This window comes from Sebastes umbrosus, chromosome 3 (genome assembly GCF_015220745.1).
Source record: "Sebastes umbrosus isolate fSebUmb1 chromosome 3, fSebUmb1.pri, whole genome shotgun sequence".
NCBI lineage: Eukaryota > Metazoa > Chordata > Actinopteri > Perciformes > Sebastidae > Sebastes > Sebastes umbrosus.
The window spans coordinates 6,713,892-6,730,426 of record NC_051271.1 but is presented as its reverse complement, the minus strand read 5'-3'; the positions used below and the strand labels follow the sequence as shown (position 1 = coordinate 6,730,426).

The 16,535-nt window shown below is 40.9% G+C and overlaps 1 protein-coding gene across 6 annotated transcripts in view; it reads left to right on the top strand.

Annotated features, from left to right (window-relative positions):
• Positions 1–2,368: 2,368 nt before the first annotated feature.
• The window catches only part of prkcaa (protein kinase C, alpha, a), a 185,688-nt gene continuing 171,521 nt past the window's right edge, over positions 2,369–16,535 (top strand). For 2 of the 6 annotated variants that reach the window (XM_037765172.1, XM_037765173.1), the window contains exons 1-2: positions 2,369–2,750; positions 6,402–6,433. In XM_037765172.1, coding sequence (XP_037621100.1) covers positions 2,584–2,750; positions 6,402–6,433 — 199 coding nt within the window. In that variant the 5' untranslated portion in view covers positions 2,369–2,583. The remainder of the gene's footprint in view (positions 2,751–6,401; positions 6,434–16,535) is intronic. The other 4 variants (XM_037765174.1, XM_037765177.1, XM_037765175.1 and 1 more) reach the window with 3 other exon arrangements.

Below are 16,535 nucleotides of genomic sequence, written 5' to 3'. Positions count from 1 at the left end.
GATGTGGGTCAATAGGGGCCTACTACACCCACTAGTAGGTTTATCGTTTTATCGTCTATTCACATGGTAGATCACCAAAAGAAGGTTTAAAAGAACACAACAGCGACCTCTAGTAGTAATTATGACATGAGCAGAAGCAGAAGTCAGGCGCTGTAGTATAGACAGTGTGAAACTCCATAAGGTTGAAGATCAGGGACGATGGATGGGACACATACACAGGGTTTTCACTCTGAAGACCAGAGCTCGCATCCCGCGTGAAACCAACCATGTGTAGTTGTCTGTGTTTGTAGTTATTTTAGCCCAAAACACAATGTTTTCCCTCAAGCATAACTGGTTTTTTTTTTTGCCTAAACCTAAGACGTTATAGTTTTATTGCCTAAACCTAACTTTTTTTGGACCTAAACCTAAAGAAGCCTTTTTGTTTGTGTTCAAAATGTGGTGTTTCATTCAGTTTTACAACATGTTGAACATGTTGATTTTAAGTTTCACTTCCACTTTTACAACATAGTAGGCGTAGTAGGCCCCTTATGACCCACATCTATGGTGCGTATAGCGACCGATAACGCCTATTTAATGGCCTTTTAACAGTCAAATCGGGTACATAATCTACAATACTCTGCGTTTATTAGTAGAAGGCTTAATATGCAGAAAGGTTTCATGGGTTCTTTTTGATGGTTTCATGGCTGTCGCTTTCATGTATTGTGTGGCAACAAATGCATCATGAGGCCCTTTAACTGAGATTAAAGGCTGCACAGATACAGGACCACACTCCGAGGGCTGCTTTTATGGCTGTTTGTGAATTTTATACACTCAGTTACCAGTTTATTAGGTGGCTAAAGCTAATGCAGTCCAACAGAATCAGCAATAAACCCTACCTTCGCAAAGGTTATAGGCTATAATTCATTTGGAGGAACTGATTTAGAGAGGTGTTGTTTCAACATGATCTGTTGTTTGTGGTGCTGTTGAATTGCATCACCTATACACTGTCAATAACCCTTTAAAACCAAATATGGCCATTATAGATCATAGATCATAATTCTTACAGTCTTTAATGCACATTTTTTTGTAATAGGTACATATCATCTGTCACTGTATGTACATATTGTAATATGTACATACCTGTCACTGTAAATATAAATCCTACTCAGTGTACATACAGTATATAGACATCTCCACATGTACATGCTGTACATTATCATCCAGTCCATGTATATCCATCCGGTATTTATTTCTTTGCACTATTTATATTGTGACAACTTCTGAATACTTGACTTGTATATAGATATTTTATTTTTATTTGTATTATTGTATTCCTTTATTCTGTTATTTCTATTCTGTGTAATTACATTGAGAGAGCTGCATTAAAACCTAGCTCTGAGAATATCTAGTGAATGTACAGTGGACGTTTGTGCAGAAATAAATGCTGCAGCTCCTCCAGACCAACAGAGGTTTCCCGTTTCTCCGCAGTGAGTTACGTTATCGTCTCCGACCAAAACTCCAGTGTCTCCCCTGTTCCCTCCGGCCGCGGTCGGGAAGCTGAGGCAGGAAAAGCCAACACTAGGATCAGCATTGATTCATGGAGAGACCTTCGTCTGGTCAGCTAACATTACTGCCAAGCAGGTGAAATATAGAGTGATATTGTGCTTTTAGCTGACGTGTGTCGTCTCACTGTTTTGAGCGATGCTCGTTCATGTCTATGTAAAGCGAGCACAAGCGCGAGCCCGAGCAACAGGACGCTGACTTTCGTTGACTTAACGGCCACAGGTGTCGCTGTTAACAAGCAATTTCTAATTCTTACAAACAGTCCCTTTAAAAGAACAAAACATTGTAACTTGCAGACTTTGCTAATGTATATAGTGGGTTATTCTATGTTTATAATTTAGATTTTGTATGCTAGTTGTAGTAGTCAGGTATATTTATAGGAGGCTGGGTCACGGGCGGACACGGGTCTTGGGCTATGGCGTATGACACATGCGCAGTGTAACTGAAGCTGTGGTCGTGCGTTGCGATTGGCTCAATTTCGGCGATTGCAAACCAGTTTTTACTGCGCATGTGTTGTACCCCCAAAGATGTGATGCGTTGATGACGCGTGACCCAGCCTCCTTTCTATAGGCCTTGTGCAATGCTTGGATAACCTGCAGCTGTAGCACAATAATTTCCCAATTTGGGATCAATAAAGTACATTTAAGTACCAAGTATTGTGAGACAGGGGGTTTGTAGTAAACAGCCTCTTCTACAACTGACTTGAAATACATTTTTATAAATGTTACTTTTATTTTGAAGGTGCGGACCGGATGCAGCGTGTCCCCTCTGTGTCTAGCTGCAGCCAGCTTGTCAGAGCTGTCAGTGGAGCAGCCCAGCAGCGCAGACAGGCAGGGAAAGCCCTCACACACACACACAGAGAGAGAGAGAGAGAGTATAGTGACTACAGACACAGTCTCCGGTCCTCTCTCTGCTCTCTGCTGGCTCCACACACCCACCGAGGGCTGCGCCTCTAAAACGGACTGAATACAACACTTCAGCGACACTAAAAGCTGTAGTAGCATTGATTTCTCTGTGTTTTTGTAGAGGAAGGAGGAGGACATGGCTGATGTTAGTTCTAACGAGTCGTCCACCGCGGACGTGGCGAACAGGTTCGCTCGCAAAGGAGCTTTGAGGCAAAAAAACGTCCACGAAGTGAAGAACCACAAATTCATAGCCAGGTTCTTCAAGCAGCCGACTTTCTGCAGCCACTGCACCGACTTCATCTGGTAAGTCTCCTCCACCTCCACCTCCACCTCCACCAGGCTGCTGCTGCTGCTGCTGCTGCTGCCTGTTGCATACTGTTGCATACTGCTGTTGCACAACTTCATGACAACTTTCTGCCATCTGCACTTCTTCTGAAAGACTTAAAGTAAAGTAAAGTGACAGATCATGGGTGTCCTGAAGCCATCAGTGTTCTCACTGGTAGATTTTACTCCATTTTTTTCCCAAGCAATCCCCATATGGGAGGAGTTATGCTGTTGCTTATGTTATTAGTGGAGCACTGGAATAATAACTATTTGTAGGAGAGGGAGTTAAAGTTGTTTTATTCATTCTCTAATTGGGGGAATTCCCACTGGGAAACAGGGAAAGTCAATTTCTGTGTGACTAGATCCTCGAGCTCAAATGTTGCATAAACATAAATTAACACATTTCTTGCACGACTGGCAGGCAACTAATGTTTAAAATGATTACATTTGTTAAAGTAGCTGAAATAAAATTATTAAAAAAATAAACAAAATGCAAAAAATTAAATTAAAACTTCAACTTCATCAACTATACTGCTGCCTGTTGCATACTGTTGCATACTGCTAACTTCATGTTAACTTCATCTACACTTCTTCTGAAAGACTTTCTGACCAGTAAAGTGACAGATCATGGGTGTCCTAAAGCCATCAGTGTTCTCACTGGTAGATTTTACTCCATTTTTACTCCAAGCAATCCCCATATGGGAGGAGTTATGCTGCTGTTTATGTTATTAGTGGAGCAATGGAATAATAACTATTTGTAGGAGAGGGAGTTAAACTTGCAGGTGGCTTTATTCATTCTCTAATTGGGAAAAAATTCCCACTGGGAAACAGGGAAAGTAAAGTAAATTTTAATTTTTAATGTGTGACTAAATCCCAGAGCTCAAATGTTGCATAAACATAAATTAACACATTTCTGCATAAGTGGCAGGCAACTAATGTTTAAATGTATTACATTTGTTAAAGTAGGTGAAATAAAATCATTAAAAAATCATTAAAACAAATAAACAAAATGCAAAGAATTAAATTAAAACTTCATCAACTATAGTGTGAACAGAAAGAGGACTGATAGAGCCCCGTTAGAGCTGAAGTGGACCAGAAACAGAACTGAGTCCTCTTTCAAATGAACTAACAATGTGAACACAAACAGAACTGAGTTCCCTTTCTGTTGGTCTACTTTTTGGTCCACTTTAAGAGGACTGAGTTCGGCTCGTTTAAAAAGGACTATATGTGAAAACATCCTAAATGACTGTTAAAGTTCTCTTCTAGTCTTCCCTCACACATTACTGCTGTGTTGAGATTGGATCTGGCTGAAAGTCTTTGGATGACTAATAGGTTCCCCCCTTCCTGGCACATAGTGAAGCTATTAAAGCGTTCCTTCTGCTGGTTTTTACTGTGGGGGGAAACAACTTGAGCATTTATTGTTAAAAAAAACTCTTGCATAGCTGCTCACTGGCTAGATTTAAAGTGAAATTCTGCAGTTTACTGGCACGGAGAGGAGCTCATGTGGAAAAGCACTTCACCTCTAGAGAAATGGCGCAACATGTGCTCATGGTATTCAGTTGAAACACACTTGGAAGTGGGCAGTGACCTGCAGAGGTACAGAGCCTTTCTTTAAAGCTGCACTTCTTTTCCATTAGTGATATTTTGGAAAGTATGACAAAACAGTGAGATATCAACTTAGTGGTATAACGTAAGAGTGAGAGGAGTAAACTTGCAGACAACTTGGTAGAGATGCACCCACGACTGCCGTTCCAGGTGGGAGTGTGATCTCAGGCCACGCTATTGCTGCTGGCTTCTAACCTTGACAGTCTTACAGCGTGATCTCTGACCTACCTAACATCATTCCTTAGCAAAACACAAGCTCAGCATGAAACTTAGCGGCAGCAACTTGTTGCTTTGACTCATACATTTCAGAAGGGAGAACCTTTATGCAAGATTTGAGTTAGGGATTTGTCATGAGGTCAACATTTTTTATCTGTTCAAAACCTTAAAGGGAGATATGTCAAATATTTAATACTCTTATCAACATGGGAGTGGGCAAATATGCTTGCTTTATGCATATATTTATTATTGGAAATCAATTAACAACACAAAACAATGACAAATATTGTCCAGAAACCCTCACAGGTACTGCATTTAGCATAAAACAATATGCTCAAATCATAACATGGCAAACTGCAGCCCAACAGGCAACAACAGCTGTCAGTGTGTCAGTGTGCTGACTTGACTATGACTTGCCCCAAACTGCATGTGATTATCATAAAGTGGGCATGTCTGTAAAGGGGAGACTCGTGGGTACCCATAGAACCCATTTACATTCACATATCTTGAGGTCAGAGGTCAAGGGACCCCTTTGAAAATGACCATGCCAGTTTCGCTAAATTTAGCGCAAGTTTGGTGCGTTACTTGGTACCAATGGATTTCTTAAGTTTTCTAGTTTCCTGTGATTCCAGTATCTTCACTCTAGCTTTAAAACTGAGCCCGTTACTACCTCTGAAAAAGAGTTGCGTTAAAACGATTTAGTGTTAAAGCGTTGTTATCAAGTAAGTGTTGACAGCCCATGTGTTTATCTCTATTTTTAGTTTCAGTTTCAGTTGTTGAGTCACTATTTTTCTTTCCTAACAATGTGTTTTAAAATCAAATCAATCATTTGATAGCAGTTGAACATACTCCATATGACCAAAAGTATGTGGACACCCATATGTGATTGTCTAACAGCTCATTCTTAAATGATGGGTGTTATTAACCGTCTGCTATTAAAGCCTTCACTCCTCTGGAAAGGCTTTCTATAAGATGTTGGAACCAGACCGCAGGGAATTGTTCCCATTCAGCCACACGAGCATCAGTGAGGCCGACACTGATGTTGACCGATAAGGCGCGGCTTTTACAGTCTGCGTTTCTATTCATCCCAAAGGTGTTGGATGAGGGGCTCTGCACAGGCCAGTCAAGTTCCTCCACGGCAGAAAAATATCTCTTTATGGACCACGCTGTTTTCACGAGGGCATTGTTGTCATGTTGAAACAAGGAAGGGCCGTCCCTTAAACATCATTGTATTCTTTAGCATTAATTAGGGCTGTGTATTGGCATGAATCTGACGATACGTATCATGATACAGAGGTAACGATTCAATATATTGCGATATATTACGATAGGTTTTTCTAGTTTCATATGTCAGTAACTTCACTCTAGCTTTAAAACTGAGCTTGCTACAACCTCCGGGCCAGACGGCAGGCTGTTGGATCTTTAAGAGGATAATAAAAAATCCATAGTGTTTTGGAGAATCGATACAGTATCGCACAACATAATATTGCAATATTCATGTGTATCGATATTTTCTTACACCCCTACTACTTATTTAGAACCAAGAAACCAAATCATGAAAAACACAAGAATGTCCACATACTTTTGGTCTGGTGACAATAAATGCTTCCAGCAAAATATGAACATTTGAAAGCTGTGCAATGCTCTCTTCAGCAGTGATGTACATAATACAACAACCTGTCCCTGGTATGAATGAATGTATGTATGTATGTATGGATGAATGGGTTTACTGTGTTGGTATATATGTGTGTGTGAGTGAGAAGGAAGAGAGTAAACAAGAATTTAATTCAGCCTTCTCTGTTTTCACAGGGGGTTTGGAAAACAAGGATTCCAGTGCCAAGGTAAAAACAAAACTGACTGACATCTGACTCCTTCAGATATAATGAGACCCTGAACATGTGTCTGTGTGCGTGTGAGACATGTTTGATGCTCTTTTTGAGACGTCCATGTGTACAATGTGAAAGAGAGAAAAAGATGTTTGTGAATAACTGATTTGTCTGTGAGAGCACGTCTCTGGTTATTTCTGCTATAGTCGTCTTAAGACGAATATGACGAGATATGGTGTTGGTGTGTTTTCAACACTATTTCCGTCCCGTTCATGTATTTGTTTGCTATTTTGCAAGCATGCCGTTATTTGTTTACCCACAGTCAGGATAGTGTTGTTGTGGTCATAATGTGTCTGAATCACGTGGCCTGAAGGAAATGAGTCTCGAATAACATTATTATTTTTAGAGTATAGCAGGCAGCGTAGGAACTGGTTTCTGGGGTTTCTTTTGAGCTGGTTGCTGAATTAAAATGTTAATTATCACAGTGCTTCCTAATAAGTGAGGCTTCTTCTTTTGCAACAGGACCGTTGGTAGAGAACAGTTTGGCAATACGAGACTAATGGGAGTGTGTGTCATATCAACTGTGTGAGCTAAAAACAAAAGAATGTCAGGTGAGACTATTTTTGAGAAAAGTGAAAAAGGAGGAGGACAATGAGGATGAGAGAAGAGGTACAAAAACACACAAATCTGGACACGTCTAGTTCCCCACGTCAGCATCCGAATCGCCAGCATCACTGAAGGTGGATTTCCTATCAACCCGCCATTTTGAGCTTCAGCATGCATCGACTCTCAGAATTCCTCATCTAATGTGGAAACGTTTGGGCTTGCCAAAGTCTCTGACTCTGATGGCGAGTGCCCAGGTAACAGTGCGGATGATGTTAAACTGATGCTTCACTTAGATATAGATTCTTTCATGTTGTTATAGCGCTAAAAAAAATATTCAAAAGTCAGTCGTCGGTATTGCCGTCACTGATCTTAAAATACTGTTGAAGGTTCTCTATATGATATCCAGAGCATTAATATAGCAGCAAACAACTATTATCTATGTAAAGATATAGAGGGGTTATGTCTACCTGAGCAGAGAATGAAGTCACTCTCCCACTGTGTGTGTTGTAATCCGAGCTTCTCCGTGCTTTGTTGACATAGCCGGGCCGGCCGCGTGTGCCTTTTAGTTAAGGCTGCACAATTAATCGAATATTCATCGTGATCATGATTTTGGCTTCCCACAAGTAAATGAACATGGTCGACTACGATATTGACGTTTAAAATTCTCCGCTCATAGAAAACTCTGCTGCATATCAAATCAAGTGCTTCCTAAACTAACAGCCAGCTAGATCACTGCCACCGCTCTGTCTGCACTCAGCAATACTGAGTGAATACTTTTGTCCCTAAAATCAATGAGTAACCGGTATAAATAATCGTGATCTCAATATTGATCAAAAATAATCCTGATTATCATTTTGTCCATAATCGTGCAGCTCTACATTTAGTGCATGTTCGTGCATGTGAGCGTGCCCCACTGGCTAGTTCACGGCCACCGCTCTGCACTTCGCTCATATGGCGGTTAAAGCTGATAACGCCGTCCCCGACGGCGTAGCATCCACCTTCCGGTTCCTCCTCAGGTAAACTATTAGCTCTGTCAGCAATGTTGTTGAGAGCTGTGCGGACGCAATATATCTGCTCCCAATCTTGCATTTAGCACCTTTAAGAAAATACAACATATATAAACCATTGTGTTTTAAAAGTGCACCGCATGCTTTTCTAGTTATGTGTACAAACAAAAAAAGTCTCTCATTTACATTCTAGACACTCTGGATTAAAATACTCCCACATACTTTAATATTTGATCACAGGTGTTTGTTGCACTTTTTCAATTTTTCCGAAAGTCGTTGTAGTACTAGTTATTTTCGGCTATCATCTGTGGCAAGCGTATTAACAGCGTCTTATATTTAACACCAGTAAAAAGTAAAAACATCCAGTGAATAGCTTGATTGGAAACGTTCTCGACGGATCTCTTCTTACCGAGTTGTTCAGCGGAACAGAAGACAGTCTCTCTCTGTTGAAGACTTAAAGATAAACACTTTGCCACGCCAGGCGTTTGATCTCAATGATTCAGAAGCTCTTCTCTTGAGAGTGTCGGAGAGAGTGAGGCATACAGAGGTCTTCACTGAATCATCATACTAATGCATTTAGATGGTTCATACTGCGTGTCTGTGAGGCCCTGCGTCTGGGAAATGTTCACATATAGGAACATGCATATCGACTACTAACAACCCAACACCCACTATCTATGTGATCTGAGGTGAGATGCAGTCTGCTCTCTAGTATTTGCTCCTCAGTAATGAGTCAGTCCAAGGTGTCTGAGTGTTGACAGCCTAACATGTTTTTGCATAACCTGACATTATCGTCAGCGTGTCCGCCAACCCCCTCCTCTGCTTTCACAGCAAGTCGTCATTTTCATCCTACCTCATTGCTGCCGTCACAGCTTTCTCTTACGGGAGATGATGATAAATCAAATGGTTAGAAGGACGTCAGAGAGACGGCGGTGCGGTGTAAAGAGAGGTCTGGAGAGGATTGACTGCACCTCTCAAACTGACCACTCATTCTTCTTCTTCCTCCATAAATCCACGCCTGCACCTGTTGAATAAATAATGCGTGCCTTATCGAGATGAAGGTCATTGGTTAGACTGCAGCTATTCAAAGAGAGAAAGGTCCCCGCTTTATAATATCTGTTTAGCCATCAATTATTAAACTTAAGCTTCGAGAAAATGAGGGTTGAGTCCTCCAGCAGGGCCTCTCAGTCACTACTTGAAAAACGAAAAAGTATTAAACTGGAGCGAGTGGCATTTCTGTAACTAGAGTGACATTTAATTTGCAGCCCTGCAAATGTCTCTTTTCTAAGAATAGGGCGGGCTGCATGGTGTCACATCATGTGTGTAGTTTGTGTTTATGTGCTGTGTTTATGCTTGTATGGTTATTTTTGAGAACATTTTTGGATTTAGATAAGTAAAAATTAGGGTGGTCAATCGATTCAAGTATTTAATCGCGATTAAACGCAAATTTATCACACATTTTATATCCGTTCAAAATGTACCTAAAGGGAGATTTGTCAAGTATTTAATATTCTTATCAACATGGGAGTGGGCAAATATGCTGCTTTATGCAAATGTATGTATATATTTATTTTTGGAAATCAATTAACAACACAATACAATGACAAATATTGTCCAGAAACCCTCAAAGGTACTGCATTTAGCATAAAACAATATGCTCAAATCATAACATGGTAAACTGAAGCCCAACAGGCAACAACAGCTGTCAGTGTGTCAGTGTGCTGACTTGACTATAACTTGCCCCAAAGCTGCATGTGATTATCATAAAGTGGGCATGTCTGGATAGGGGAGACTTGTGGGTACCCATAGAACACATTTTCAGGTCAGAGGTCAAGGGACCCCTTTGAAAATGGCCATGCCAGTTTTTCCCCGCCAAAATTGAACGCAAGTTTGGAGCGTTATGTCGTGACAAGCTAGTATGACATGGTTGGTACAGATGGATTCTTTAGGTTTTTCTAGTTTCATATGATACCAGTATCTTCACTGTAGCTTTAAAACCAGCTTGAGCCCGCTACAACCTTCGAAAGGTCGATTGTGTCAATGCGTTAAAAAATGAGCGGTGTTAAAACGATTTTGCGTTAACGCGTTATTATCGCATTAACGTTGACAGTCCTAGTTTAGATGTATAAAAGCATATAAAGTACATAACAGTTTTGCCAGATTGGATGTCAGATTTTAATTTTCATTGATAATAACCCTTTTGTTATTAATAAGTCATTGAAGTCATGCTTCTCAGATGTGATATTTGCTGTGTTTCTTACACTTCTATAACAGTAAATATAATATCTTTGGGTTGTGAACTATTGTTTGGACAAATAACGAATGAATGAATCCAGAAAGTAATCGGCAAAGAATTGTTAGTCGCAGCCCTGCTAAACTGTACTGTATTGTACTGTATGATGTGAGGATATACTGGAAGATGTGAGCATTGTCCATTGTGCAACACATTTAAATCACCAGAGTTCATCGTGTTGAACATGAACTTATGTGGGTGCAGTTGAGAGCATGACACGTGTAATGAAATGTTAGAGCAAAGTTAATTTTGAGTCAAGTTAATGTTGTGGAAACATACAAGCCTCTCCATAAGCAGCTTTCTAGATGCTATCTGCGTCTGTCTGTCTTCACCTGGCTACTTTTCCTGTGGAGTCTCGTTTCAAGGCTCTGGCCTGCAGCCGTGGAGCAGCGGCCCGGTATCTCAGACTAGTTTAGCTGACATTGTAATACAGCCGGGCAATTTGTACCCGTGTCACTCAGCAGATTGAAACCTGCGAGCCTGGGTTCAGGGTTACGAGTTCCTCATTTGTTTTTTTATCTCTGGAGGTTCTGATTTACCGAGGGTTAAGCTGACAGTGTAATCCTGTTCTGAGACCTAACGTTCAATCAGTTTAACATATTCATAGCGAGCCACGGTCTTCTGTTGGCCCTCCTTCAGTGTTTGGGGGGTCAAGTGGCTTCTTCAGAGGCACTGTGTAGACACTCATCGAAAGGAGTGTTAGTGTAATATTTATTCCTTGCTCCAGATTTTCGAGCTAATCCAGGATTTCTGCCACAAAGTGACTTTTCTAACAGGATGTAGATGGTATCAGGAGACCATTGTGCCCTGCCACCCCACAGTATTGATCCTATTTCAGATTTTATTAATAACAAGCTTTTTAGTCCGTCTAACTCTCGTCTTTTTTTTACTTATATGACGCAGGGATTCTTGACCTAGACCCCAAAACTTTGGCTCACAAATTGATGCTATTTCTGGCTTCTCGACTACAAAAAATCAATTTAAAAATAGTCTCATAAACTGCTGCTTTAAACCGACTATAATTTAAAAGTGTCTGGGGTAAATTCCTCTTAGAGGACATATTTCAACAAAGACAAGAAAGGTACCTAGATGTGAGAAGAATTCAAGGAGAACCACGAGGCGTCGTTATTCCAGGAGAACGGGTATTCCCTTGTAGAAGTCTTATTTTCTGCTCCATACACCGCTAACTCAAAGTAACAAAGATCATTTCTGGAGTGTCGATGCGTTCCATGGATTTGTGCTCGCTCAATGGTTTCTTGAGGAGGACCTCTGAGGTTGGATTGGACATTTATTGGCAGGCTATAGACAACTGAATTTGGCCCCGAGGCTTTCCAATGTTCCCTGATGCACGAGACAAAAAGCTAATGAATATTGCCGTTGCCTCCCAAGAGAGGAGACTACTTGATGTGCAGCCGAACGAGCGAGGGCCGGATCAAGGGTGATGGATATTTTGACCCCTGTTTCACCCTGCTAGCTAAATGCATTTGGACTGATTGTTATTTGACTGTTTCTGTAATAAGTAGGGCCTATTCTTTAGCATTAACATGTTACTTATAAGGGCTGTGTATTGGCAAGAATCTGGCGATACGATACGTATCATGATACAGGGGTAACGATTCAGTATATTGAGATATATTGCGATACTGTGAGCAAGGCGATATATTGCGATTTTTTAAATTTAATTTTAGGAAAACTGTCATAGTATAAAGAACACACCAGAAATATACCATTTTAGAGAAGGCCGAACTATCACATTTATACTTCATGCAAAGAACTGCTTGGTTTTTGTCCATGTCTGTAAATGGGAGACTCGTGGGTACCCATAGAACCCATTTTTATTCACATGGGTTAGGGTTATGGTTCGTGATATAAAAACCACTTATATATACCACTAATAACCACAATATAAAAACCTGACATACATTCTAATGACTCTAACCAACCAACATAAACCAGCCCTGCCTCTCTGTTCCTGTAATGGTCTTGTTTGACACACTTTCACAGTGTCAGACAAATGATAATGACCACAAATGTCATCCGCCAAATCCCGTCAGTGCATCCTGTCTTTGTTTACCTTGTGCTGTTCAGTGTTTGGACAGTACTCAGAATATCCTTGTGCACATCCGCCACCGCCACCGTGTCATCCCAATAAGGCCCCTTGTTGACAGACCATGGAAAGGTAAACTCGGGAGTGTGCATGGTCCCTGTCTGTCTGTCTGTCTGTGCCGGCTTGCACACACATTCTACTATTGCTTCTTCTTCTTCTTCTTGTTTTGTCTTTCCATGTCAATCTGCTCAAACAGCACGTTTTTTCTGCTTCATTTGTCCTCTACTTCCTACGTTAGAAGACTGGTTATAATGCACCATTGCAGTGTCAGCGGTGGCCAGAAACACATAACTTATCTAACCAATTGGCCTGGATTCATTATTCAGTCTTTTGCACATTTGAAAACGTTGACCAACGACTGCAGATTGTCCAACGTGATGAATGAAAATATAGACATAACAGACCTAACCAGCAGCCAGCGTCTAACGGCGCCACAGGTACAGTGTGGCAGATTTGTGCGTCCTGCACACAGTGATACATCGGTCCATGCTATTATTTCTCCAGGGGGTTACAGCGCCTGTAATAAGCTCACCAGAGTTTATTACAATTTCAACCTGAGGTTGCCTGAAATAAACCACGCTGATGTGTACCTCAGTGAGTAACGCTTTTACAGTGAAATCAATGGAAAATAGCGTATCTCTGCAGTATAGTAGCTACTTTCATTACCCAACAAAATATATATTACTGGTACACTAAAGTTATATAAATATATGGAAGTACCACAGCTTATTTTTCAGGAGTTGTGTCCTTAGTTTCTTCTATCAGATGGAGTGCAATTATATTAATTTAGTGGTGTAAAAGCAGTGAGCAGAAAACTAGCAAAAACTCTCATAGTTGAAACTTTGAAGTACTAATCCTGCAGGACTGTTATCTTTCACAAAGTGCCCCTTCAGATTCTGGGCATGCTAAAAATGAATATCAATGTCAAAATTAGCAGTTTTCTGTTAGCAATTTCTGTGTTTATTTATTTATTTGCCCACACAAATACGGGGTGATGCAAACCTTGAACAAATAGGGCAGAGCATGGGCATCGTTTTACATTTGTGTCACAGTTTGAGCCATAAACCCAACTATCATTTGGCCCTCCAAGAAATGATTCGGAGAGGAAATGGTCCGTGACGGACACATGAAAGCCCTGTTGACGGTGGCCCTGGGATTTTCATAAACCCCCTCAGCTTCAGTCAGAGCTGAGGCCACACTGCTCCATCTGTTGCTTCATCTCTGCCACCTCAGTGGCCGTGCCTTCCTCTCTGCTGTAAAGCGGCGGTATACTTAGAACAAAGAAACAGATTAATATCTAACAGCTTTGATGCTAACAAGCTGAATTTTGCTCATGCAGCAAGTATACCGCCAGCTCTCTGTATTTCTTCTCCTTTTATCTCTGTCTTTTTACTTTCTTGTTGGCCTCTTGTCAGTTCTTGGGCTCACAGCCAGAAAACTGCCCTCTACGGTGCCCTCTGCCCTGGGCGGCTACCCATGGGGTTTGATCCTGTGCGGCCACTTTCTTTCTCTCTCTTTGAACATTCCCACATATCCGATCCCTCCATCTCACGCTGGTAAAGCAAAGGAAATTAGCATTAAGGGATTTGGTTTGTGGTGTTTTCTTCTTCTCATATAGTTAACATTGCATGGGCATGCTTTTAGGGTTAAGATGGACATCAAGATACAAGAGTTTGAGGCCTTTTGAACGGAGCAGAGCACAGAAGAGGCATCATGGCATATGTGTGTGCATATGTGTGTGTGTGTGTGCATGTGTTTATGAGACAGAGAGGGAAGGGGGCAGAGTTCAACGTCGAGTATATTTAGAGTTGCTCCCCGGTCCCCTGAAGAGACACACTGCTATGCATAGAGCAAGTTCTGTTTATAGGAGGACACTTGCCCTGTCTTTAGATGGCCACTGTGTGATTACATAAGGGCTTTGTGGGGAAACGCACGTCAGTCAAAGTCAAGTTCTGCAGATGTCAGCAACTTAGTGACTTGACAAGGGATGTATGGTCGAGCCTCATTGTGGACGCCTTTTCACTTTTTGTATTCAGCGTCTTTATTTTCTTCCTCAAAACAATCAAAAATACACCAATCAGTCACATAATAAGTTAGATAGTTAAGTTAATTAGAAATGCAATCAACATGAGTTACAAATAAGACAATAGTAAGAAACAACAAAACACTGGAGGAGCTTGCATTTCTGGATGGGTGTGAGGGGGATTAACTATGTATTTCATTATTTAATCATTTTACTGCGCTTAGGACCAAGGATTTCTTATAGACATTTTTGGTGGCTCGTGGCAGTCTGAAGTGGGAAGTAGTTCAAATTGTGGGTTCAATAGGTCACTTGTTATATCATTAGCTTTCTGCTTAGTTGCATCTGTGGTTCCCCTATAATTTTACTGGATGTGTTAACCACTCTTTATCAGTTTCCCTTTACATTCGACATTCAAGTATCCGTACCAAGCGACCATGTTAAAGGACAAGATGCTTTCCACCAGGTTCTTGTACAGCATTTCAAGAATATTCTGGCTCACTTCGAAGTCATTAAGCTTCTTCAGTAGGTGTTTTGTCTTGTATTGAAAACAGAGGCACAGTCACTGATCTAGTTCAGTTAGTTCAAAAGAAAGAAAAATTGGGAAGACGGTGCAGTTAACTGATACAGAAACAGTGGTGCAGAAACAAGTGCAAGACAATGCACTGCCTGTGAACAAACACATCTAATTAACCTTTGGCATTATAGTAATTTCTCTTATTAATCTCTACTTTCACATCATGTCAAAGACTTTAATCATATCAGATTAAGTATTGAGGTGACGTCACTACAAGCTGAAGTAACTTCTGGCAAAACCAGACTTTAGCAGTTCTGTCACCACAGACCAAAGAGTAGCATATCTTTGTTTGGTGCCTTTAATTTAATCAATCAAAAAGATCAATGTGATTTGATGCAGCAATCAACAGCAGTCTACGATGTAAAAAAAAGTTTTCTATTAAGAAGTTCGGCATTCAGAGTCACCAGCTATAGATTTGTGTTTGGACCGTAGCCACGTATAACTAGTAAATGTGTATCCTGATAAGGCTGTTAAACACCAATATCAACCAACAATATCACTGTACCAATATTGGTGTGGTTCTTTTCCTTATTACAGTTGAACAAGTCTGTCATGCACACTGAGAGACATGTACCCTGTAGAAAACTAGCCATTGCCACCGTGTTGGACACCTCTAAATCATAGACGGTGATCAGGACCATGACCTGTACGCCGCTCCCTGGTGCCTGAAGAGATATGGTCTGTCTGACAGCGACCGTAATAACTAACGCTGCTCCAGCGAATCCCCAGCAGTAAAACCTCTTAGTCCTGAAGCCTCCCTAGCTGAGCTGTAAAAGGACCAACACCACTGATTCATGTTCACCATAGAAAGTAGTCAAACCAACTCCTAGCTATTACTTCTTATTACGTTCAGTCAACATTACTATAAAACTAACATTAACAAGACAGTGAGTTACTTACTGGTAGTTATATCAATAAGCTTTGTGCTCTCAATGACCTTGTTAACTAGTAGAGGTGGGAAAAAATCCAATTCACCTATGTATCGTGTTTAAAAAAAAAAAAAATTGATTTTTTAATGCAAGAATCAATATATTTGCTTAATTTGAGTCTTTGCGGCGGTAGAAGGAAGTTACCGCTTTTATTGTTGTAGTCTGAGTAACATGACGTCATATCCGTTCCGTATCCGTCAACCAAAACAAACCGCAGTCGGCCAAAACGAAAAAGTAGAAAGCGGCGGAGGTTCCACGTGGATACGACGTGCACCCTCACATGTTAAATCCAGAGTGGTAAACACTACACATACAGTAAAGTATGGAAACACTTTGGGTTTCACACATTGCAGGAAAAGCAGAAAGCTAGACATCATGGCTAAAGCTGCATGCTAACTCTGTCATGGACCGGAAACGTTATTGTATTGCGGTAATGTGCGGTCACTACAACTGTAGAGCACCCATATACTGACATTTATGTTAAATGCATTCAAACGGCCCCGATGGAGCTGACCATGGATGTTTAAAGAGAACAAAGCTGACGGGTGAGCTAGCAACGGACTTGGCGTAGTCAGTGA